Source organism: Hyla sarda, chromosome 7 (assembly GCF_029499605.1).
Source record: "Hyla sarda isolate aHylSar1 chromosome 7, aHylSar1.hap1, whole genome shotgun sequence".
NCBI lineage: Eukaryota > Metazoa > Chordata > Amphibia > Anura > Hylidae > Hyla > Hyla sarda.
The window spans coordinates 127559702-127584569 of record NC_079195.1 but is presented as its reverse complement, the minus strand read 5'-3'; the positions used below and the strand labels follow the sequence as shown (position 1 = coordinate 127584569).

At 41.9% G+C, this 24868-nt stretch overlaps 1 protein-coding gene and 1 long non-coding RNA gene across 2 annotated transcripts in view; one reads left to right on the top strand and one right to left on the bottom strand.

Annotated features, from left to right (window-relative positions):
* The window catches only part of CDH23 (cadherin related 23), a 1135250-nt gene that overhangs the window by 730058 nt on the left and 380324 nt on the right, over nt 1–24868 (top strand). Inside the window, exon 21 of the mRNA XM_056530710.1 lies at nt 10815–10922. Coding sequence (XP_056386685.1) covers nt 10815–10922 — 108 coding nt within the window. The remainder of the gene's footprint in view (nt 1–10814; nt 10923–24868) is intronic.
* LOC130282467 (uncharacterized) overlaps nt 1–24868 on the bottom strand; it is a 39049-nt gene that overhangs the window by 10767 nt on the left and 3414 nt on the right. Inside the window, exon 2 of the long non-coding RNA XR_008846404.1 lies at nt 10875–10983. This is a non-coding gene — a long non-coding RNA (uncharacterized LOC130282467). The remainder of the gene's footprint in view (nt 1–10874; nt 10984–24868) is intronic.

Genomic DNA, 24868 nt, shown 5'->3' with positions numbered 1-24868 from the left:
AAAGGCCCCCAAAATTTGTAATGTAATTTCGCGTGAGAAAAAAAATACCTATATGTTGATGTAAAGTGGTCTGTGGGCTAACTGTAATTCTCAGACTACAAGGAGCGCCATTGGGCTTTTGGAGTGAAAAGTTTGTTGGAATTGAAGTCGGGAGCCATGTGTGTTTACAAAGCCCCCATTGTGCGAGAACAGCAGTAACCCCACACATGTGAAACCATATTAGAAACTACACCCCTCAAGGAACGTAACAAGTGTTATAGTGAGTACTTACACCTCACATGTTTTTTGAACAGTGGGCCGTAAAAGTGAAAGAATTGATTTTTAACACTGAAATGCTGGTATTAACCAAAAAATGTTTTGTTTCACAAGCAGTAAGAGAAAAAAAGCTCCACAAAATTTGTAGCCCAGTTTCTACAGAATAAGCAAGTACCCCAGATAAGGCGGTAAAGCACTATGCGAGTGCAAAACAGGGCTTAGGAGTGAGACAGCACCGATGAGATTTGAGGCCTAAAGTGGTGATTCGCACTGCAATGGTTGAGGTTCTGACATAAAATCTAAAAAAAAAAAAAAACCAGCAAGTGACCACACTTTTGAAACTACACCCCTCAAGGAAGGTAACAAGGGCTACAGTGAGTACTTACACCTCACAGGTTTTTTGAAAAGTGGGCCATAAATTGAACATTTTTCTTTTTTTACACTAAAATGCTGGGGTTACTCAATTTTTTACATTTTCACAAGGGGTAATGGGAGATATTGGATTACATGTTTTGGAGGGATTTTTCTCCTGATTATGGAAATACATGCACATATGGGACAACGTGGGCGGGCACAAAAGGCTCAGAAGTCATAGAGTTCTGTTTGCATTTGTGGCCTATGGCATATCAGTAGCTGACAGTTTCATACATTCAGAGAAAATGCAAAAATGAAACACCCACATGTGACAACATTACAGAAAGTGCCTACCCTGATGAATGGGTATAGGGGTAAAGAGGAAATTTTGAATGCACGGGTGTTTCCTAAATTTATTTTCCAGAAATAGATGAAGGGTAGCTTTTGAAAATTGCAATTTTCAACCTTTGCTCTGTTTCATCTTTCTGGGAACAACTAACATGTGACTTCGAATTGTTGCCTGGAAATACAACAGAGCTCATGAGCACGAACTCTTCGCATTTGAGACCGAAGTTTCCTACGGACCTAACAGTTACATACATTCAGAGGAAAATACAAGAAAGGAACACCCACATGTGAGCCTATTACAAACAGTACACCCCCTGGGGAAGGTGTATAGGGGTGAAGTGGAGATTTGGAACAGGTGTTCCCTAAATTTATTTTCCAGGAATGGATGAAGTATTCTATGGGGGGGGGGGATGAAAATTGCAATTCCCAGAATAATGATCCTGCGTGTAGCCGAGAGTTAAAATGATGCCCGCCCCAAACTCTATACTCTGAACCATCATTCTGGGAATGTAATGTGTGTGGCCGTCCCTATTCTGTTACCTCAAATGCGCACCCCGCTCAGGTGGGGAGAGAGCGCTGCGCATTTGAGGCAACTGCAAACCCTCAATGCTGTTGACTCTTTGTCCCATGACCTCATTTTCATGGGGGAAAAATAATATCAGGGGTATTGGCAAAAAGGTTCTTTTTTTTCTTTTTTTTAGGGGGGTTGTTTTGGTTTTAAATTTGGAAGACAATGTACTCTGGACTAGGTACATTGGAGTCGAATTCTGGGGAATGAAAATCAGGTGCAAGGATTAAAAATTTAGAATTCCATGGAAGTGTGATACTCCCTGAAGCAGTTTTTAATGCAGAGTGGTGGTGTCCTTCTGAATCCCCTTCCTGTGACACACACTGCATTTTTTCTGGGATCGTCCTTTCTTTCCAGTGTGGGGGACCTCACCTGGAAAGTGTTGGCCGGGGACGATCCGGGGGCCCACAGTCCCAGAGGTGTTCTGACCCACTCTTTGGCAGTCACCAAAGATGAGGGCCTTTGGAACTTCCTCTTGAAACTGCAGAAATGTCCCTGTGTTGCCAGTTCGCTGGGACAGTACAAATGAGTTATACATGGCAACCAGTACTATGTACACCACAACTTTTTTGTACCATGCCCGTGTTTTGTGCATGGCATTATATGACTGGAGGGCTTGATCAGAAAGATCAACCCCCCCCCCCCCCCCCTTATACTGATTGTAGTCCAGAATACAATCAGGCTTGAGGACCGGTCCTCCGGTACCTCGCACAGGGACAGGGGTGCTGCCGTTCCCATAAATTGTGGACAGCATAAGGACATCCCTCTTGTCCTTATACCAGACCAGCAACAGGTTTTCATGGGAAAAGGCATGGGACTCACCCGGGGATAGGAATTTGGAGGGGATAGGAAGGAGGGCCTCTTTGATTCTTCCGGACTGTCCCACAAGCGAGCGTGAATCTGGCAGCTAGGGATATGAAGAGTGGTATAGTAGTATAAAAGTCATCCATGTAAAGGTGGCAAGCTGTATATAGCAATGGGTGAAAAAGGCCCCAAACGATGTTCCAACTAACACCCAGAGTGGGGGGGGGACATTCTGGAGTTCAATAAGGGAATCTCGTCCCTCAAATACCATAAACTTGCAAGTATACTCTGTGGTAAGGTACTCTCACAAAGTTTATACATCTTTATGCCATACCGCGCTCGCTTGGTTGGGATGTATTTCCGGAAGCTGAGTCTCCCCTTAAAGCTGATGAGAGACTCATCAATAGCAACCTCCCTTCTCCCAAAATTTTGCCCAAAAGTGATTGATGACCGGCCTGATTTTATGCAGGCAGTCATACGAGGGATCACTTCAGGGGGACATGCCGCATTATCAGCATAATGCAAACATTTCCGAATGGCCTTGAACCCGGGACATGCCATGGCCATATTGTAGAGCAGGGTCTGGTAAAGGACATCCCCACTCCAATATTGCCTGACACTGGGTTTTTTGACCAGGCTCATATGCAGCACGAGGCCCCAAAATGTCCTCATTTTGGCTGCATTGACTGGGAACCAGCCATTGGGCCTAGCCAAAAGTGAGCCCGGGTTTGTGGCGACGAATAGTTGAGCGCACAGGTTCATCTGGTCAACCATCAGATTGACAAAGTCGTCGCTGAAAAAAAAAACTGAAATAGTCCATTTCAGTGAACCCGACGATGTCAATCTTGATTCCTGAGTCACCAACAAACTCAGGAATCACGGGCTCGTAGTCCGCTGGCTTAGTCCAAACAAGTTCTCCGGTACGGAGGACCAGTGAACTTGGCTGGGGGGCTTGACTAGTATGAGCGCCAGGGGGACTCATACTAGCATGGGGCACAAGGTCAGGAGCAGTGGAGGTTTGCGGTCCTGCATGGCGGCGTCTCCGCCACCTTGGTGGCTCATCATCAGAACTAGATGATGAGGAGGACGAGGAAATGAGGAGGCTGGGGTCTTCCTCGTCCTCTGAGGCGCTTTCAGTGTCAGAGGATAGTATGGCATATGCCTCCTCCGCTGAAAATGCCCTGCGGGCAATTTCCCTACTCTAATGGGGGGGGGGGGTGAAGTGTATATATGTAGGAGGAAAAACTTTATTTGTGTATGTGCTGCGTGTGGTGTGGTGCGATACTACCTCCCTAATCCGCCCTAACCTAATTATCTAAACCCGTTCCAACAGAAAAAATATAAGCTGAAAAGGAAAAAAATGGACTTATAGCGCAAAAAAAGCCCTGAGCCCAAAAAAAGCGTATACCTAATCAGTGGTGTGCACACTGATTAGCACTTGGTGGCTGCAGGGGGCGCAGAAGTCAGTGGGGGGTCCGGACACTCAGCCCAGAACAGTGACTGGTGGCACGTACACAGACCCCCACACAAAATACCCGAAAATAAAATAATAAAACGCTTAACCCCGAAAAAATGCGCCCGTCTGAACCCCCAAAAAACACTGATCAGTGATAACCCCCAAAAAAACCTGCTAATGGTGGCACAGACCACTGCTATAACCGGAAAAAGTGCCTATACCACAAAAAAAAAGCTGATCAGTACTACGGGACTGATCAGCGGCAGGTGGGCTTTAGCTAACGGTGGCGGACCACTCTTTTGTAGCTAAGAGGGTCCGGCCACACGTTTAGCAAAAAAAAAGGTCTGCGCCAAAAAAAAAAAAAATACGCTGGCAGCAGACCGCAGCGACTCAGTAGGGCCGGGGTCACGCAGCTAAAGGTGCTACGGACCCGCGGAAACCTACGGTTGGTAAGCTGGAAAAAAAAAATCTTTTTTTTTAACTCCTAACTGTCCTTACCTATTCTAAAGCTTTGCCTGACTGCTTTCTGTGGACATGGGGCACATTTTTACACTTTTTTAACACTGAGGGGGAGATAGCAGCACAGGGCTCCATCCTGCACACCAGATCTCTCAGTAATGGTGGGAAGAATGGAGCAACATGCTCCTACACCCACCTCCCCCTCCCCATACTGCTGTGATTAGTGTGGTCACTATGGCCGCCCAATCACAGCTGTACTAGGGGGTGGCAACGCTGCCACCTCCCAGTACTGTACTGATGATGATTGGTGGTGTATGTTAAACCACCGATCAACATCCTTATCTGTGTCATGGGGCAATGAGCCAGGATGCCTGCTGAATGATTTCAGCAGGCATCCTGGTTTGGTCCCCGCCCGGCATGTGGCGGGAACTGGAATCGCCGAAAATTTTTGATGATCGCCGATATGGGGGGGAGGGGGTGTCTCATGACCCCCCTCAGCAATGTGTAGGGATGGTTGCGGCTAGCGCCAGGGACCGAATTTCCCAGGGGCATACCTATACGCCCTACGTCCTTAAGGACTCAGGATGCAGGGCGAATGCATAAGCCCTGCGTCCTGAAGAGATTAACCGAGAAGACGGATTACGCGAATGGTTTTGGTTGTAAAATTATCTAAATAAAAAGTTGTACGCAAACGGGCTGTGACAAATTTACACAAAAAGAAACAGGGTAAACAGTTTGATGAATTTCCCTCAATTTTCCAAAAATACTTTTTTACAATATGTGAACGTAGCCTTAGGTTTCCTGTATTAATAATTTGTACTAGCACCTGTACATTCCTGTGCTAATAATAAGAAATCATACAAAACCTGTGTAGATGAACAGTGGTGCAGTTTCACATAGCAACCAATCGGATTTTTTTAGCCCTTTAAATATTATTGAAATATTATTGAAAATTAAGAGAAGAAGACGAGCGTCAATAAAAGTCTATGTATTTTTGCTCCTACCATTGTACGGCCCTGCTACTAACTGCTCGGCTTTGTCTAGTGCAAGATTTCTGCTGAAGAAAATATCCTCCAGACACATCTCTGCATTTAGTGTTATATTATTAACCATGGCCTAAAGCAGTGATCTTGTTGCCTCTGTGATAAGCTGCTGTTACACTGGTCTGCCTATATGTAAATTTATTATGTGTGAGAGATTTGATTTCTGTTTTAATGCTGTGTAATAAATATTAATAGAGATGTGGAACACAAACATGCTCATGTGGATAACAGGAGCACCGTACAGGACACTTTAGTACGATATTCAATTAACAGTTTTCTAGAGGGAAGTGTAATGACATTTTAATTACTACGTGTAATTAATTTGTGCAAGGAATGGCGGCACTTATACTGCTGAGTTTCTTACATTACCTTGCTTAAGTAGTGGTGATCACCTAGAAAAAGTAAATGAATATGATGAAGAATGGCACTGCCATGACTAAGAGCTTATGCTCGAAACATGTCACTTGCCGCTATGGTGGCTTACCATTTTTAAATACATTTTAAGTTTTACTGGATTTTACCTACTGGGAGCTGGATTTTCCTTTGCTTCACTTTCCTGTTTCTACCGGGGAAGAGCGGTCCCCTGCATCTGTGCTTCCGGACCTTACAGAATGGTGCCTGTTACGCATGAAGAATTGGTGAACTGATCTACTACTGGGTTCTTTTATATCTATAGGCAAAGAAAGCCTTACATGCTACAGCAAATATATTGATTCTTCATGATCCTTTCTTATCACTAGTAACATCTAGATTTGGTGATGAGACCTGAAATTGCTTTTGTGTCAAGGTTTTCTTACAAAACCTATATGCATTTATCTATAAACTGTATATAAAACTCAATTACCCTGATTTACTTAGAGTGGAGTTTAGTTGTCTTTGTGGCTTTTTTTCTCAACAGGCCTTTTTCCATGGTATATACTTTTTTAGACCTGCTTTGAGCTGTTGGGTTTTCCAGAGCTCAAATTCAACAAATTTGATGTGGGAACATTAGTAAATATGTTGAAATTTTTTGAAAATGCGAGGACATAGCCCCTTTTTGGTGACCACACCCCATTTCCACAGAGGCCACTCCTCTTTTGAGTTTACTGAGTAACAGAGAAATGGTCAGGTTTTTGGTTGCAAATTCTGGCACACAAAGCATGCAATACAATTTGGGCGCAAAACCCGAGAAAAAACAGTTGAGATCACATAAGTAAATGACACCCTATGTGTGCATGCATTTATATGAGTATGTGTCTGTCTGTATGTATGCATGTGTGTGTATGTTTCAGCATCACTTTCAAGTGGCTGGAGATATTTCGATGACGCTTGGTACATATGTTACTTATATGTTAACTAAAACTAGGATAGTTAAATGAACCCTAATCCACCCCCACTTGAAAGCATCTGGGTTTTTATCTAAATTCCCACTTAAGTCTATGCCTGATGAAGCAGTTGTACTGTGAAACGCGCTGCATCATTGATGATTAAACGTTAGTCCCCTTTTACTACCGTGTCAGCGCCTTGTCATCCCGTCGTTCACCGGAGGATCCATTCAATATTTCTGCATAGGATGTGGAAAGGCTGCAGTCACCTTGATTTTCCTGCCATTATCCATTGTTGCACTTGGTGGAGTGTAACCTCCGGGGGTAAGCGTGCATTTGTCTCCCCCTCCCTCCCCGAGTGCATCCCTTGGTAATACACTACGGAGCGCTGTCTACCTTTCTTTTCACTTAAGTCTATGGAACTTCTTGTAGAGCTCTGTTCTGCATCTCCTGGTGAATGTGTCGGTCTAGCTTGCAAGCCATGACCTTCCCGCAAGCCATGCACCTTCAATTTTAGCCCATTGTCTGTTTTGGTTCAAGGTCATAAATAATTTCGGCAAATCCACCGAATACACCCAAATCAACCACAATCTCTTCATCACATATCAGCCCCACCTTACTCCACAAGCTCCACATCTCCGGGTAAATGCGTCAGTCCGGCTTGCGCTAGTAAAAGAATCAAACCATAACTACAAGACAATGCTTAGGGTCTATTGACACGGCTGAATTTCCACCAGCGGAATTCCGCATCAAATGAAAGCCCAATACACTTCTATTTGATTCCGTACTCCCCTTGACACTTTGGAATTTCTGATTGCAGAATTATGCAAGCGGAAATTCCAAAGTGTCGATAGATTTAGGTGTTTTATATCAATGTTGAAAAATGTTAACTCAGACTTAACTTAGGCACAATGGTATGTTTTCATGTATGATTGGCTTTGGTTTTGGTTTAAAGTTATGACTAAGTACGTTGTTGTGCCTTGGTAATTTCTTTGCAGCAAAAAAATTAAAATAAAAGAATGGTGGGTTGCTATACTGCAGAATCATTCTTTGTCTTTAGCAACCATTTTGCTGGGATCCTTAGGCTAGGTTTCCACTGAGGTTTTTTCTCACAGCAAAAACGCCAGGAAAGACTGCCAGGAAAACTGCCACTGATTTTCCCTGCATTTTGGCAGTTTTTCTGGTGTTTATTCTGGTATTTTTCATGATGTGTGGAAAGCCAGTTTTGTCCCCTGTGGCAGTTTTCTCACGATCTTTAGGGTACCACTCTGTGGGTAGGATGCTCAACACCCGGTCCACAGAGTGTAAGGAGATGAGGAGGGATGTATAGCATCACTACTCACCTCCCCCGGCCGTATAGTATATAGGGGTGCATAGTGTACCCGTGCATACTATACAGGAGCAGGGAATCCTGTCACCAGACTCACAGGACTTCTTGCTCCTATAGCCCTTTTGGGCGATATACAGAATATACAGCTATCTATAGATAGCTGTATATTGTGTATACAGAAAACGAGGTCCGCTTACCTCCCTTACTCCCTTTCCCTGCCGGGCCTGTGTAGCTCCGCCCCTAGTGATGACGTCATTAGGGGGTGGAGCTACAGACGGGAGCCAGCCTGGTAAGGGTGTGAGGCTCTGTTCACATTGTCCATTTAGTTTAATGTGAACAGACCCTTCTGGCAGTGTCCTCCCAGACAGGGAGACTCTAGCTGTTGTTAAACTACAACTCCCAGCATGCCAAAGGCTGTCTGGGCATGTTGGGAGTTGTAATTTTGCACCAATTGGAGGCTCCCTGTTTGGGAAGACAATGCATTATGGGTGCTCTCCCCCCCGGAGATCGCCAAAAATGTCCTAACCAATTTTTTGTGTTTTTTTCTTCTTCTCGTTTCAGATCCTTGTATGCAGAGGATTGCAGCAGATTCGATGGATTATGGCAGATTAACTTTTTTTTTTCTTTTAATAAAATGGTTAACGGGGACTGTGAGGGAGTGGTTTTTTAAATAACATTTTTTTTCCAATGTGTCGTGTTTTTTATTTTATTTTATTTTTTCTGGCTTAGTAGTTCAGCATCAATTTAGGCTGGGGAGGACCAGTAACAATGGTCCTCGCCAACCCTGGTAAACATCAGGCTGTTGCTGCTTGGTTGGTATGTGGCTGAGAATAAAAATACAGGGAACCCTATGTTTTTTATTTTTTTTATTTATGAAAATTAAATGCATAGGGTCCCCCTATTTTTATTCACAGCCAGTTACCAACCAAGCAGCAGCAGCCTGACATTACCAGTGTTGGTGAGGACCATTATTACTGACCTTCCCCAGCCTAAATTGATGTTACGGGTGGCTATTCTCGGCACCCCTGTGGCGTTGGGTACCGGGGTAATAATTGGGGGTTAGTGGTAGCTGTTTTTGGGGCTAACGCTAAGCTGGCTTAGTAATGGATTCTGTCAATAAGACTGGCTTCCACTACTAAGTCTGAAGATTCAATAAAAAAAAAAAAAATGACACATTGGAAAAAGTATTTTATTTAAAAAAAATACTCCCACCACAGCCCTTGTTAGCCATTTTATTAAAAGAAAAAAAATCCAGTTCATCTGCCGTAATCCTCTGCATACACGGATCTGAAAAGAGAAGGAGAAAAAAAACACAAAAAATTGGTTAGGACATATTTGGCGATCTCCGCTGGGGAGAGCGCCCATAATGCAATGTCTATCCAAACAGGGAGCCTCCAATTGGTGAAAAACTACAACTCCCAGGATGCTCAGACAGCCTTTGGCTGTCTGTATATGCTGGGAGTTGTAGTTTAGCAACAGCTGGAGTCTCTCTGTCTGTGAGGACACTGCCAGAAGGGTCTGTTCACATTATACAAAACGTACAGTGTGAACAGAGCCTCACACCCATACCAGCCTGGCTCCAATCACTAGGGGGCAGAGCTACACAGACCCAGCCAGGACTGGAGGGAGGTAAGGGGACTTCTTCATCTTCTGTATACACTATATACAGCTATCTATAGATACCGCCCCCAAAATTAACCTACACTGTCCAGCAGTGTAAGTTAGCTTTTTCCTTGCCAGGCTGGTGCACAGCTCAGCTAAGGTTTAAGTGAGCCAGCAATGTGTATACTGTATACACATCGCAGGCTCACTGTAAGTTCTTGCTTGGCAGTAAATATACAAAATTGCCTTTGGATAGGGGATAAGATGTCTTGGGCAGAGTACACCTTAATGGCCACTACATGTAAAGTGGCCTACATAGATTCTCAGAAATCACTTATATTGTAAGTTAAAAAAAGTTAACCAAAAAATACCCAAATGCAAAAAAATTGCAAAAAAACATGCAAGTAAAGAAAAATTGATAAATCTCCCCCATAGTTTTTACGTACTTTACCTCCACGCTACAAAACAATTGCAATTAATGGTAACCCATCATTTATTTTTGCCCAGTTCTGCACAATCACTACCTCTATGGGGACCTTTATATTAAGTCCATCCACAGCTTTGCTTTTGAAGTCTGGCGGGTTATATTTAGGTATGCTGCTCTTCTGACACTTTCTCTGGTACAAAGCAGAATTCCCTTAAAATGAGCTGTACTTCATCCACAATACATTTGTGACAGCAGTTAGACTTGGTCCTGCATATAATGACTGTTAATAGAAATTTCCAAGTTTTGTTCACACAGAACGCGCTGTGCTAAAATCTGTAGGCCAATTATTTGTACCTTATCCTTTCCTAATGCAGGGTAGCAGACAGTATTCTTAAATATTCCGGAGCTCTCTAGTGGCATATCGATTGGCACTGTGCACATGACATTGCTCACTGGTGACACTCTGCTGTTCATATTAGTCCCATAGATGTTTCTCAAGGGTGCTACAGGGAATAGCGGAATATTTTATTTTACAGGCCTGTTCCATAGGGACGTAATACAGACACATTTTAGTGTCTATATCACAGCGGAAACAATCCACTATAATGATGTAATTCAGCAGGTTGTTTTTTTCTTTCATCTCTTTAGAATTTTCTGTAGTTTTTGTAGAATTTCCTGATCACAGCACAGTGCTCTTGTAGGATCTTAGCAGTGACAAATATGATTCTGTTGGTCCACTTGATCCACTTTATTTCTATGCAGTAATAGGTGCAAAAAAATTTTTTAAATGTGTTTTACACTATATTGCAGCTGTATTACATGTGGCCAATTGTTCTAACATAATATATGTTTTGGTAATTACAGGTAAATATCACTTTGTTAGACATTAATGACAATGCTCCTCAGTGGAAAGATGAACCTTACCTTATCAATCTGGTAGAGATGACACCACCCGATTCAGACGTCACTACGGTATGTTGCCTTTCTTCGTTTCCATCGTCGTTGTATTAGACTAAGCCTCCATATTGTTCCCCTGTAATTCATTTGTTTATAGTTATATTGCACTAGACTAATGTGGACCAGCTGCATATTCACTGTGGATTTTTTTCTACTGACTTTAATGTGGAAGTCGAAATCCACAATACATCTGCAACTGCAGATTGAAAATACAGAAATATATTCTTAATCTACATACTTACACCGATGTCTGCTATTGAAAATATCAATCCTGGGGCAATTGTAACTTTAAACCAATATTTAATATACAGTACAAAGTACAGACATGTGCAGTGATCTGCATTGCATGAATCTGGCTGAAAGAGCCATCAAATCAGCATGGGCATTTTACAGGTAATAAGGTAATAATGACTGGCTAGTAATGCCTCTTTAGTTTACCAGGTGAGGACGATTCTATTTTATGTTTCTGATACAATGGGTATACTATACAGGACCCTGAAGAAGATCCTGGGGGAGAAATATTAAAATCTTTCCAGAGTAAAAGTTGCTGAGTTGCCCATAGCAACCAATCAGATCGCTTCTCTCATTTTTCAGAGGCGTTTTAAAAACTAAAGAAGTGATCTGATTGGTTGCTATGGGCAACTCAGCAACTTTCCTCTGGACATGTTTTGATAAATCTTATGGAAATTTCCTCAGAAACAACCTTTCTCTGCATTATGGTAAATGTAGTGGAAATTAAGCAGAATTGTCTCTTATTTGATGTAGAATTTGTTGTAGAAATGTAAATTATCATTGACATCATAGGATTTTACTAACCGATGCCGGTGAAAGAATGAAAATGTCCGGTAAAATTTTAAATTGGAGATTTTTGCGCGGAAGTTACTCTATATGAACAGAGTTGAGGAAATCTCATTAAATCAATGGAAGTCGGATTCCAGGCGAAATCTACCTGTATTTTGTTTGTTTAAACTTGCTCATAGTCTGTCTGATCCTTGCATACACAATCCTACTGATCTATCCAGTGAAAAAGTGATCCATGTTCAAGGCTGGAATATGTGGTTAATATATATATATATATATATATATATATATATATATATATATATATATATATAAATTATTCTAAAAATGTTACTGCTGTATTACATCAGAGTGGCTCTTGAGAGGCGTGCCTTAAAGGAGTATTCCAGCACAAAATAATTTATCCCCTATCCAAATGATAGGGGATAAGTTATAGATTGCAAGGGGTCCGAGCGCTGGGGCCCCCCGGGATCTCCTGGATGGGGCCGCGGCAGTCTGCAGGAAGTGAAGTTTCATCCCCAGCAGAAAGCCACGGCAGACACACCCCCTCCATGTATCTCTATGGGGTACATGGAGGGGGCGTGTCGGCCACCGCGTCATGCGGGGACGGAACGCCCCCTTTCCAGCATACTGCTGCGGCCCTGTCCAGGAGATCCTGGGGTGCCCCAGCGATCGGATCTCCCGCGATCTATAACATATCCCCTATCCGAAGGATAGGGGATAAGTTATATTGCACTACAGATCTCCTTTAAGAGAAAAAAAAAAGCCAAAGGGCATTCAAGACAATGAGCATGATCACTTGTACTGTACTTCATAGTAATGTAACATGAAAGGATAATATCTGGATACATAAAAGGTAGAATTTTCTTCTGATTCCCCTAATATTGAAATGGCACAGGAACTGCAGTCAGGTCATTTCTTTAAAGTTTTCCCTCTCAATAAAGACAGGTAGTAACTGTTAAATTCCAAAACATTACTTTTTACTGTATAGAAATATGAGAGAAGATCAAGCAAGGGTAAATGTCAGCTGACATGAATGGAGGTTAGAGGTTGAGCAAGCAATATGTACTGGAGGTACAAAAGGTCCCGGAGAATTCCCCCAAGAATCCCATATACATTTATAATGGGCACATTTCTGTTTTTAGGAAATCTGGTTAATTTTAAGGGCTCTGTTTTTCCTTATTCATTCATGTAATACTTGTGGTTTTGTAGTTAAAGGGGTACTCAAGGGAAATAAAACGTATCCCCTATCCTTTGATTAGGGCATATGTTTCTGATCATGGGGGGTCCCAACAATAGGACCACCCGCAATCTCTGTAGCAAATCAACTCCTGTCTCAACCGGTGATTTGCTGGGCAGACCGCCACCAAAGCCCATCTCCAAGAGTGGGGGCCGGAGCAAGCCATGGACAGGTGAGTAGATGGCTCCGATACAGGAGATTACTTGGGGCCTGAACAGTCGGACCCCCAGTGATCTGAAAGTATCCCGATCCTGTAGATAAGAGATAGTTTTATTACCCCAGAGTACCCCTTTAACATGCTCAGACTCAGGCTAAGACTAATTGTTTTTACTAATCTCCATGACAATGCTAGTTTAAATGTTCAGTTTCCAAAATGGTTGTACATTTTGTGATGGTTAAGAGGTTGAAGTTGCTATTCATTTTTTGTTTACCCAAAAGAAATCCTATTTCTATCATTTTCCTGTGATTCACAAGGATCATTTTTCATGCACTATTCGCTCCAGGTAAAAGTTGAATCATTCCCTTTTTCTAACAATGCAGTTTTAATGAAGTGTGTTTTATATTGTTGACGTGTATTATAACACTGAGTGGGTTATTTGCCTTTTAACCCCTTAAGGATCAGGCCCATTTTGGCCTTAAAGGAGAACTCCAGACCATAAAAATTGTCCCCCATAGTGCCGGCAGTAAAAAAATAAAGATGTACATACCTTCCTCCGCTCCCCCAGGGCCTCCGGTAACCGGCTCCAGTCTCCGCCGCGATCCACTTCCTGGTTGCCGGTGGTTGGATGAATCAGCCGCAGCACAGTCCGACTCGGCCGGCGATAGGCTGAGCGGCAGTGTGAAAACGCTTCAGGACACAAAATTCTTCACTAAACCGGCATCTGCGGCCGGGGCCGAAAACGTCACACTGCCTCTCAGCCTATCGCCGGGCGAGTTGGACTGCGCTGCGGCTGGGGATTGGCTGATTCATCAGACCACCGGCAACCAGGAAGTGGATCGCAGCAGAGACCGGAGCCGGTTACCGGAGGCCCCGGGGGAGCGGAGGAAGGTATGTACATCTTTATTTTTTTACTGCCGGCACTATGGGGGACAATTTTTATGGTCTGGAGACCAGACTAATTTTATTTTTGCATTTTTGTTTTTTCCTCCTCACCTTCTAAAAATCATAACTCGCTTATATTTCCATCCAAAGATCCATATGAGGGCTTGTTTTTTGCGTCACCAATTTTAATGACATCACTTATTTTACCATAAAATGTGCGGCCCAACCAAAAAAATATTATTTATGTGGGAAAATTGAAAAGAAAACCGCAATTTAGCAAATTTTGGAAGGTCTTGTTTTCACGCTGTACACTTTCTGGTAAAAATTACATGTTTTCTTTATTCTGTGGGTCAATACGATTAAAATGATACCCATGTTATATGCTTTTCTATAATTGTACCGCTTAAAAAAAAATCTCAAACCATTTTAACAAAATTAATATGTTTGAAATTGCCCTATTTTGACCACCTATAACTTTCTCATTTTTCCATCTATGGGGTGATATGAGGGCCCATTTTTTGCGCCATGGTCTGTAGTTTTTATCAGTTTTACTTTTTACAAATTTTTAATAAAAAAATTTTTGGAATAAAATGTGATAAAAAAGCTGCAATTTTGGGCTTTTTTTTTAAAAATTTTTTACGTTTAAGCCGTATGGGATAATTAACAATATATTTTAATAGTTCAGACTTTTATGCACGCGGTTATACCAAATATGTGTATTAATTATTTTGCTTACGCTTTTTGGGGGGGGGGTAAAATGGGAAAAACGGACGATCTCAGACCAGAGCAGAAGACCCCAGGAGACGGCCGGAGCCAGGTGAGTGGACCTCTGGCCGCCATGCTGGATGATCGGATCCTTGCGGTAGTGCTGCGAGCGATCCAATCATCCATTCAAAGTACCACGCTGCCGCAGATGCCGTGATCTGTATTGATCACGGCATCTGAGGGGTTAATGGCGGACATCCACGCAATCGAGGATGTCCGCCATTATCGGCGGGTCCTGGCTGCTGATAGCTTAAATGTACGTCATGGTGCGTTGAGTAGCAAGTCACCATGACGTACATTTACATCCATTGTCGTTAAGGGGTTAAATAGAATTCATCATAGTAATGTGTATGAACAAGTAGCTCACTCTGAAGAATTAATTGCGAATTAAGAAAATATGTGTTATTTAGACTGTGAAGAGACAACAAATGTGTTGCTAATAATAATGACAGTTTACTCTGCCATAAAGTTAGGAAAAATTCATTGAAACCAGTGTTTTACGTACTTCATTAAAGGAAGCATATCCTTTAATATAATGCATCACCAGAAGCAGGGATGTGATATAGTATATATTATGCATCCTATCCCATATCTTGATTGCCATGACAGTCACAGGACTTAAAGGGGTATTCCAGGAAAAAACTTTTTTTTTTAAATTTCAACTGGCTCCAGAAAGGTAAACAGATTTGTAAATTATTAAAAAGATTTAACCATACCTCAAGGATTTTACCATCTCAAATGGTACACAATAAAAACAAATAGTCTGAAAATAGTATAAAATTTATTGCATATTAAATGACACAAATTTTAATTATTGCACTATTAGACAAACAGATTCACAAATAAAATATATGAAATATAATAAAATATAAAATGAATTATACACTATAATTTTGGGCTCTAATGGCAGAAATATGAAACACTGTTGCTGGATCTCAAAGCGCTATTTCTGGATGTGTTGTGAACTGTAGCTTAAATAATTTGATAGTTTGGCAGAAAATGTTACTGATAGTCCGGCATCGAATGTTAGTAAAATGATAGATGTAGTCCAAACATCTAGACAGTCCTATAGGTGACTGAAAATATCCTCCTAGACAGTGGTAGAATAATATCTCACCGATCCTCTGGCCGCTGGTCCCGTGCTGCGACGGACCTAGTGGAAGATCTTGCCGCTGTTGTGGCAGTGCGAGTGTCGGGATTGCTCTCACTGGTGCGGGCAGCTGTTAGCTCCGTGTATATGATATCCTTGAGGTATGGTTAAATGTTTTTAATATTTTTTTCTCTATTATTGTTCGGTTAGGATCGACTTTATTAACCATATATACCTCGGATATTTTGGTTGTGAGCTGCACACACAATTCTTTCTTCTCAGATTTGTAAATTACTTCTATTAAAAAAATCTTAATCCTTTCAATATTTATCAGCTGCTGAAGTTGTTTTCTGTCTGGCAACAGTGCTCTCCGCTGACATCTCTGCTTGTCTTGGGAACTGCACAGAGTAGAAGAAGTTTGCTATGGGGATTTGCTTCTAAACTGGGCGGTTCCCGAGACACGTGTCATCAGAGAGCACTTAGACAGAAAATAGCAACTCAACTTCAGTAGCTCAAAGTATTGAAAGGATTAACGCCTTAAGGACTTAGGACGTATGAGTACGTCCTAAGTCCGGTCCCTGTCTATAACGCGGGGTCCCGGTAGGACCCCACGTCATAGCGGGATAGTCCCGGCGCCTATTCACAGCCGGGACCCGAGGCTAATAGCGCGCGGCCACGATCGTTCGGCCACGCGCTATTAACCCTTCCGATGCGGCGCTCAAAGCTGAGCGCCGCATCGAAAGTGAAAGTAAATGCTTCGCGGCTGCTCAGTCGGGCTGATTGGGGTCATCGCAAAAAAATGCCCCGATCAGCTACCCGGAGATAAGAAGGTCCCTACCTTCTTCCGTCGGCGTCCCGGCTCTGATTGATTGCTCCATGCCTGAGTTACGGGCTGGAGCAATCAACCGCCGATTACACAGCTTGTTGCCATGCAACGGCAAGGCAACAATCTGTGTATGCAATCAGCCATAGCAAGCTCATAGGACCTATAAGCTTGCTATGGCTGATTGCATACACAGATTGTTGCCTTGCCGTTGCATGGCAACAGGCTGTGTAATCGGCGGTTGATTGCTCCAGCCTGTGAGCTCGCAAAAAAAAGTGTAAAAAAAAAGTTAACCCTTTCAGGTATTCCCTTCTGAATTAAAAGTTTAAATCACCCGGCATTTCCTAGTAACAAAATAAAACAGTGTAAATAAAAATAAAAATATATGCGGAAATGTCCGAATTATAAAAATATACCGCTTTGAAAACCGCACGTGCAATGGCGTATGCGCAAAAAAATTCCAAAGTTCAAAATAGCGCATTTTTGATCACTTTTTATACCACAAAAAAGTGAATAAAAAGTGATCAAAAAGTCTGATCAGAACAAAAATGGTACCGCTAGCCCTCATAGCACCCTGTACACAGAAAAATAAAAAAGTTATAGTGCTCAGAAAATTACAATTTTAAACGTATACATTTTCCTGCATATATTTATGATTTTTTTCTGAAGTAATACAAAATCAATCCTATATAAGTAGGGTATCATTTTAACCGTATGGACCTACAGAATAAAGGTAAGGTGTCATTTTTTACCGAAAAATGTACTGAGTAGAAACGGAAGCCCCCAAAATTTACAAAATGGCATTTTTTCTTCAAGTTTGTCGCACAATTAATTTTTTTTCCGCATCGCAGTGGAATTTTCGGTAAAATGACTAATGTCACTGTAAAGTAGAATTGGTGGCGCGAAAAATAAGCCATAATACAGATTTTTAGCTGCAAAATTGAAAGGTTTATGGTTTTTTAAAGGCAAGGAGGGAAAAACTAAAACGCAAAAACGTGAAATCGCTCAGTCCTCAAGGGGTTAAGATTTTTTAATAGAAGTCATTTACAAATCTGCTTAACTTTCTGGAGCCAGTTGATATATAAAAACATTTTTTTTCCTGGATAACCCCTTTAAACAGTGTTTGATATACAGGAAACTTCTAGCGATCTTATCCAGGTTCTTCTCTCCTATATACCCATGAACAAGTAATAAATAACAGTCTGTCTGACCATACAAGTGCAGTACTTGGTAAAGACCTCAAGAACTTTTTATTTCCTGTAATTCTATGGGGCTTAGTTAGTGTTCAATATTATGAAGTAACTTTTTGTCTGCTTGTCACCACTTTTTTTTTTCTTATGTGGCAACAAAATGCCAAACAGGATTTGAAAAACTTATTTCAAATTGTGTAAGGCCCCCGTCACATATATCAGTTGTCTGGCAGTGTTTCCCTCGGGCGTTCACCGGAAGGAAACTGATGCTAGAACTTATCTCATTAATTTGATTGGGACAGTTCACAATCATCTGGCGTCTCAGTTTGGATGCCGGATGGTAGGACACACAGGACCTTCACCGGCAGGGGAACGCATTTTTGCTGCGTTCCCCTGTCTAACATTCAGAGATGGTGGACACCGAATGCTAAACAACTGTTAACAACTGATGCACTGTTGTTATCAGTTGTAGTATCAGCTGCATTGAGTTTTAGGCTGGATTCACACTGGACATATGTGAACCCAGCCTAACACACTCTGTCAGCAAACTGAAACGTATAGTGTATAAAATGTCAGAACTCTCCCTAGATTTGTCTATACTACTCCTCCTTTACTTAAAGGGGTTATCCAGGAAAAAACATTTATATATATATATATATATATATATATATATATATATATATATATATATATATATCAACTGGCTCCAGAAAGTTAAACAAATCAAATTAATGGGATAAGTTCTAGCATCAGTTTCCTTCCGGTGAACGCCCGAGGGAAACACTGCCAGACAACTGATATATGTGACGGGGGCCTTACACAATTTGAAATAAGTTTTTCAAATCCTGTGAGGCATTTTGTTGCCACATAAGAAAAAAAAAAGTGGTGACAAGCAGACAAAAAGTTACTTCATAATATTGAACACTAACTAAGCCCCATAGAATTACAGGAAATAAAAAGTTCTTGAGGTCTTTACCAAGTACTGCACTTGTATGGTCAAACAGACTGTTATTTATTACTGGTTCATGGGTATATAGGAGAGAAGAACCTGGATAAGATCGCTAGAAGTTTCCTGTATATCAAACACTGTTTAAAGGGGTTATCCAGGAAAAAAATTTTTTTATATATCAACTGGCTCCAGAAAGTTAAACAGATTTGTAAATTACTTCTATTAAAAAATCTTAATCCTTTCAGTACTTATGAGCTTCTAAAGTTGAGTTGTTCTTTTCTGTCTAAGTGCTCTCTGGTGTCTTGCGAACCGCCCAGTTTAGAAGCAAATCCACATAGCAAACCTATTCTACTCTGTGCAGTTCCCGAGACAAGCAGAGATGTCAGCAGAGAGCACTGTTGTCAGACCGAAAACAACAACTCAACTTCAGCAGCTGATAATTATTGAAAGGATTAAGATTTTTTAATAGAAGTAACTTACAAACCTGTTTAACTTTCTGGAGCCAGTTGATATTTTAAAAAAAGTTTTTTCCTGGATTACCCCTTTAAATGCAATTGCGCAAAAAATGTTGTGATGCACCACAGAAACAACATCCACTTAAGTACCTGTCATTTGAAAAAAACATTTGACATGTCCTAGCAACATGTCAAAAGTTTTGATTGGCAGAGGTCTAAGTGTTCAACGAATGAGTCAGGAGGAGTCTGTGCTGCTGCAGGCTTCTCTCCTAGCTCTGTGTCACGGGATCGAGACACCCTCCATAGACTCACATTGCGAGTGTCTCTCAATCACATGACACAGTGCCAGAAGAAAAAAAGCTGAGCATGATATTTTTCTGCCTCGCTCTCCTGATCATTGGAGGTCTGCCCACGAAGACCCCTGCCACTAGGACATGACAAAAGTTTTTTTCCAAATGACAGTGGCCTTTTAAGCTAACATAAATATTGTTAAAACTTGATGTCAAGCTGCCAAGAAATATGCACACCAAAAAACACCAAAAACGGCCACAACACACCTAATACATGAGCTTCTATATTTTTTCCTCAGAACCATATGTAGCCGTCACACCCAGGTCTTTCAGTCTCAGGCAGTTCAAATTGACTTCCATACAATTTTTATATGTGTATTATTCAATTGATATGGACATTTTGCTCAACCATCCATAAGGATGGTATAAGTCCTTGGTCACACCACTAACTACGAGAAGACACTTATGGACATTGCAGTTAGGGGTTGTGCCAGACTTCCCATTTGGAGAGTTTACTCTGTTTGTGCAATTTCTTACTAATAACTTATGGTTCATGGTTTCTTATACCACTCCAGTGCTCTACTCGTATCTCTATTTTTTCCCTTTTATATACTTCCCATAAGATGACACCAATATTATGAATAGTCCTAGGAAGATGAGGGCACCGTATACATTTTGCATTGGGATCCAGGAGTTTTTTTCTATAATGTTATCGTATCATGCAACAGGGGGTCATGGCTTAAAGGGATTATCCAGGAATAGAAAAACAGGGGTAATTTCTTTCCAAAACCGCTTCCTGTCTGTCTCCAGACTTGGTGTGGAATTACAACTTGGCTTCATTCACTTCAATGGAACTAAGCTGCAGAACCACACCCAACATGGGGTCAGGCGGGGAGCAGTTTTGGAAATAAATTACCCCTGTTTTTCTATTCCTGGATAAGCCCTTTAAAGAGGACCTCTAGCACAGGGGTACTCAACTATTTTTAGGGTCCGCTTATCCAGGTCTGCTATCCGGTGAAGGTCCGAGCTGAACCCTAAGGCCTGGTTCACAATTAGCGGCTTCAGTGCCATGAAGGAGAGAGAAAACGAGCACCTGAAGTGTGGAGGATGCATGACCTGTGTGTCCTGAATATAATACTGCCACACACTGGGCCCCTGGTATATTACTGCCACATACTATGCCCCTGGTATATTACTGCCACACACTATTCCCCTGCAATATTACTTCCACATGCTATTCTCTTTCAATATTACTGCCACACACTGTGCCCCCAAATACATACCTCTGTGTCCCAAATATTTGATGCCACTGTGCCCCCAGAATTAATAATGTCACTGGTCCCCAGAGTTATTTATGCCACTGTGTCCCCAGAATTAATGATGCCACTGGTCCCCAGAGTTATTTATGCCACTGTGTCCCCAGAATTAATGATGCCACTATGCCCCCAAAATTAATGATGCCACTGTGTCCCCAGAATTAATGATGCCACTGTGCCCCAAGAATTAATGACCCCGCTGTGCCCCAAAATAAATGATGCCACTGTACCCCAGAATTAATGATGCCGCAGTTCCCCCAAAATTAATGATGGCACTGTGCCCCCATAATTAATGATGCCACTGTGCCCCAAGAATTAATGATCCCGCTGTGTCCCCAAAATTAATGATGCCACTGTACACCCAGAATTAATTATGCCACTGTGCCCCCAAAATTAATGATACCACTGTGCCCCCAGAATTAGTTATGCTGCTGTGACCCCAGAATTAATGATGCCACTGTGCCCCCAGAATTATTGATGCCGCTGTTCCCCCAGAATTAATTATGCCGCTGTGCCCCCAGAATTAATTATGCCGCTGTGCCCTCAGAATTAATTATGCCGTTGTGCCCCCAGAATTAATGATGCCGCTGTGCCCCCAGAATTAATTATGCTGCTGTGCCCCCAGAATTAAAGATGCAGCTGTGCCCCAGAATTAATTATGCCGCTGTGCCCCCAGAATTAATGATGCTACTGTGCCCCAGAGTTATTTATGCCACCGTGCCCCCAGAATTAATTATGCCACTGTGCCTCCAGAATTAATGATGCCACTGTGCCCCCAGAATTAATGATGCCACTGTGCCCCCAGAATTAATGATGCCACTGTGCCCCAGAGTTATTTATGCCACTGTGTCCCAAGAATTAATGATGTCACTGTGCCCCCAGAATGAAGGATGCCACTGTGCCCCCAGAATGAAGGATGCCACTATGCCCCCAGAATGAAGGATGCCACTGTGCCCCTACATGAACTTTGCCACTGTGACTCTCCAGTTGTTGCAAATTACAACTCCCATCATGCACAGACAGAAGGTCATGATGGGAGCTGTAGTTCTACAACAACTGGAGAGTCACAGGTGGGGGAATACAAATTTGTACCTGAGAGTGCCTGCATCATAGGAGAAGCACTGGTGGCCGGGCAAGGAACACAGTGTTCCCTCGCTCCGGGCCACGGCCATACATTTGTATTGGTATCTTAAAGACACCTATACAAATTAATGAGGGGAGATCCGGACAGAGGTCCGGATGACTGACGGCCGCAGACCGAATCTGGACTGCGGTCTGCCAGTTGAGTACCCCTGCTTTAGCAGAACCCCCTCCTTCAAAAGAAAGAGAGTGTGGCTTTCAGTCATGGGATAGGGTTTATAATGTGCGACAGAGATGCCAACATTTTACAGTAGAATATTGATAAATATGTTTTGCATATAGCCAGGAGTTCTTCAATTACATAATGTATATTGTTCACATCATACTGCAGCCAGCCATCAACCAATCAGTCACTTTCTCAGACTGGCTGCAGGGTCCTATGAACAATGTTCATGTTCTCATCATTATAGTGGCACTTTGTTTCTTGTTCACTGTAGTTGCAGTCTAAACAAAATGATTAGATTTACCAGAAAACCCCTTTAGTTATACAGTATGGCACCTTGCAGTATGATGCCTATAGAAGACCATAGCGTACCTGTTACGTTAGTATTAAAACAAATACTAAATTGTTATAAATCTAAATAATAGAAAAGTAAATATTAGAATATTGTTGATATCCCAAATTAACTCATCTGTCATGTCTGGCAAAGCTGAAATGAATTCCCTTTCTGACTCCAAGTACTTATCAAATTGATTGAATCCTTATGGTTTGTTCTTCTCTTTTTAAAGTACACAAATAGACTTAATAGAAATGTAATAACGCATTAAATTAATTTTTATTTTTGTCCAGATCAAACCTCATTAATTTCTCTAGTAATTATGTTTCCCCCCAGCTGCCAACAGTAACTGAGCAAGTATTTTTCATTACAGTCTGTCTATTTTAAGGACATGAAATTGTTTGCAGTGTGTTGTGTTGTTGCAGTATTGTGCTGATTATATTTGCACAATGGCATAATATAATTCCCATTGCTGCACAGCTTATTATAGACTCCTATCTCAACTCTGAGACATTCGTATCATTGCTGTAGTAGAATAGTTTTGCTTTATTTCCGTAAACAGAGGACAATTATATACTTATATTTTATATTTATTTTAGAATTTTGTACTGATTTGACAGATTCAAGAGACAGTCATTGACAGTCGTCGGGACAGAATATATTCTGACTAAATAGCTATGGCTGAAAACAATTCTTCATTCAGCATTCATAATCTGTATTTTTCCTATACATGATTATATATTCATTTTGTTTGCTATTGTGTCCAGTTGTTATCAGCTCGTGCAAAATTTATTTATGACATTTGTGAATTTTTGTAATTGTATTTTATGGATGAATAAAAAGCACTCAATAGGAATGTTAGCACATTTTGAAAACATAAGTTATGTGGAAACGGGGATGTAATACAATGGAGTTGAGCGTCAGTGTATCAACAGCCAGTACCCAATAATAATTTCAAGCCTGTGCCCCAGAAAGCAATTATTATAAAACCATGTTTTTTAGGACAATATTTATAAATAATCTAGTTAAAACTCCAGTTCTGACTATTAACCTCTTCTTTTCCGCACCTAACCTCCCTCCACTTATATTCATCATCGAGACTATCCTCTGTAACATGAATATTATTTACCATATTTTTCGCCATATAAGACGCTCTGGCATATAAGACACACCCAATTTTAAAGCCGTTGGCTGTCCGGGCATGCCAGGAGTTGTAGTTTTGCAACATCTGGAGGTCCGCAAGTTGAAGATCACTGGTATAGGAGGTAATACTCATGTGTCCCCGTCGCTACGGACCCGTCACCGCTGCCCTGGATGTCGCCCTCCATCGCTGTCGCCGCGTTCCCGGGGTGTCCCCGTCGCTCCGGAACGTCTCTGCTGCCGGGTATCCTCACTCTCCATCGCCGCCATCACGTCGCTATGCACGCCGCTCCTATTGGATGACGGGATGGCGTGCGCGACGACGTGATGACGACGAAGGAGAGCGCTGGCCATGCAAGGGATCCCGGCACAGAGCAGACACCGAGGAGGCAGATAAGGTCCCTCCTGGTGTCCTGTAAGCTGTTCGGGACGCCACGATTTCACCGCGGCGGTCCCGAACAGTCCGACTGAGCAGCCAGGTTAGTGTTACTTTCGCTTCAGACGCGGCGGTCAGCTTTGATTGCCGCGTCTGAAGGGTTAATACAGGGCATCACCGTGATTGGTGATGTCCTGTATTAGCCACGGGTCCCGGCCGTTGATGGCCACAGGGACCTCCGCGATAGGACAGGTTTTAATGTGTATTTGCCGTATAAGACGCACCAACTTTCCCCCCACAGTTTTGGGGAAGAAAAAGTGTGTCTTATACGGTGAAAAATACGGTACTTATATAATGGGTCCATGTTCCATAGACTGGGTTACTGCAAATCTGTACAAGTGATTAACTACCAGTAATTTTCAAACCCCAACCCTGATTCTATCAATTTCTGCACTAACCATAAAATGCCTGTTAATATAAACCATCTAACGTATGGTAGAAAAAAACTGAGACTATTGTTTTTGGGCATTGTATCGATTATCTAGGTTGGACAATGTACACAAGAGTGCAAGAAATATTTTGTTTATTTAAACTCTGTGTGGTGGTCTAAGGGGTGTTGTGTAGGTTGACTAGAGTTTGTGACACCAGGAATGTTAACCCCCACCCTACCAAGGATAAGCAGTTACCTGTGCCAGGCGCCAGACAAGAAATACCTCAAATTCCAGGTTAGGGAAACCACTTATGTTAGACAGACAGGAACAGTTCACTTTGTTGCATTCTTCAGCAAATATTGCATTATAAAACCACACTTGCACTATGGAACTTCTAGTCCTTGAAAATTAACTTA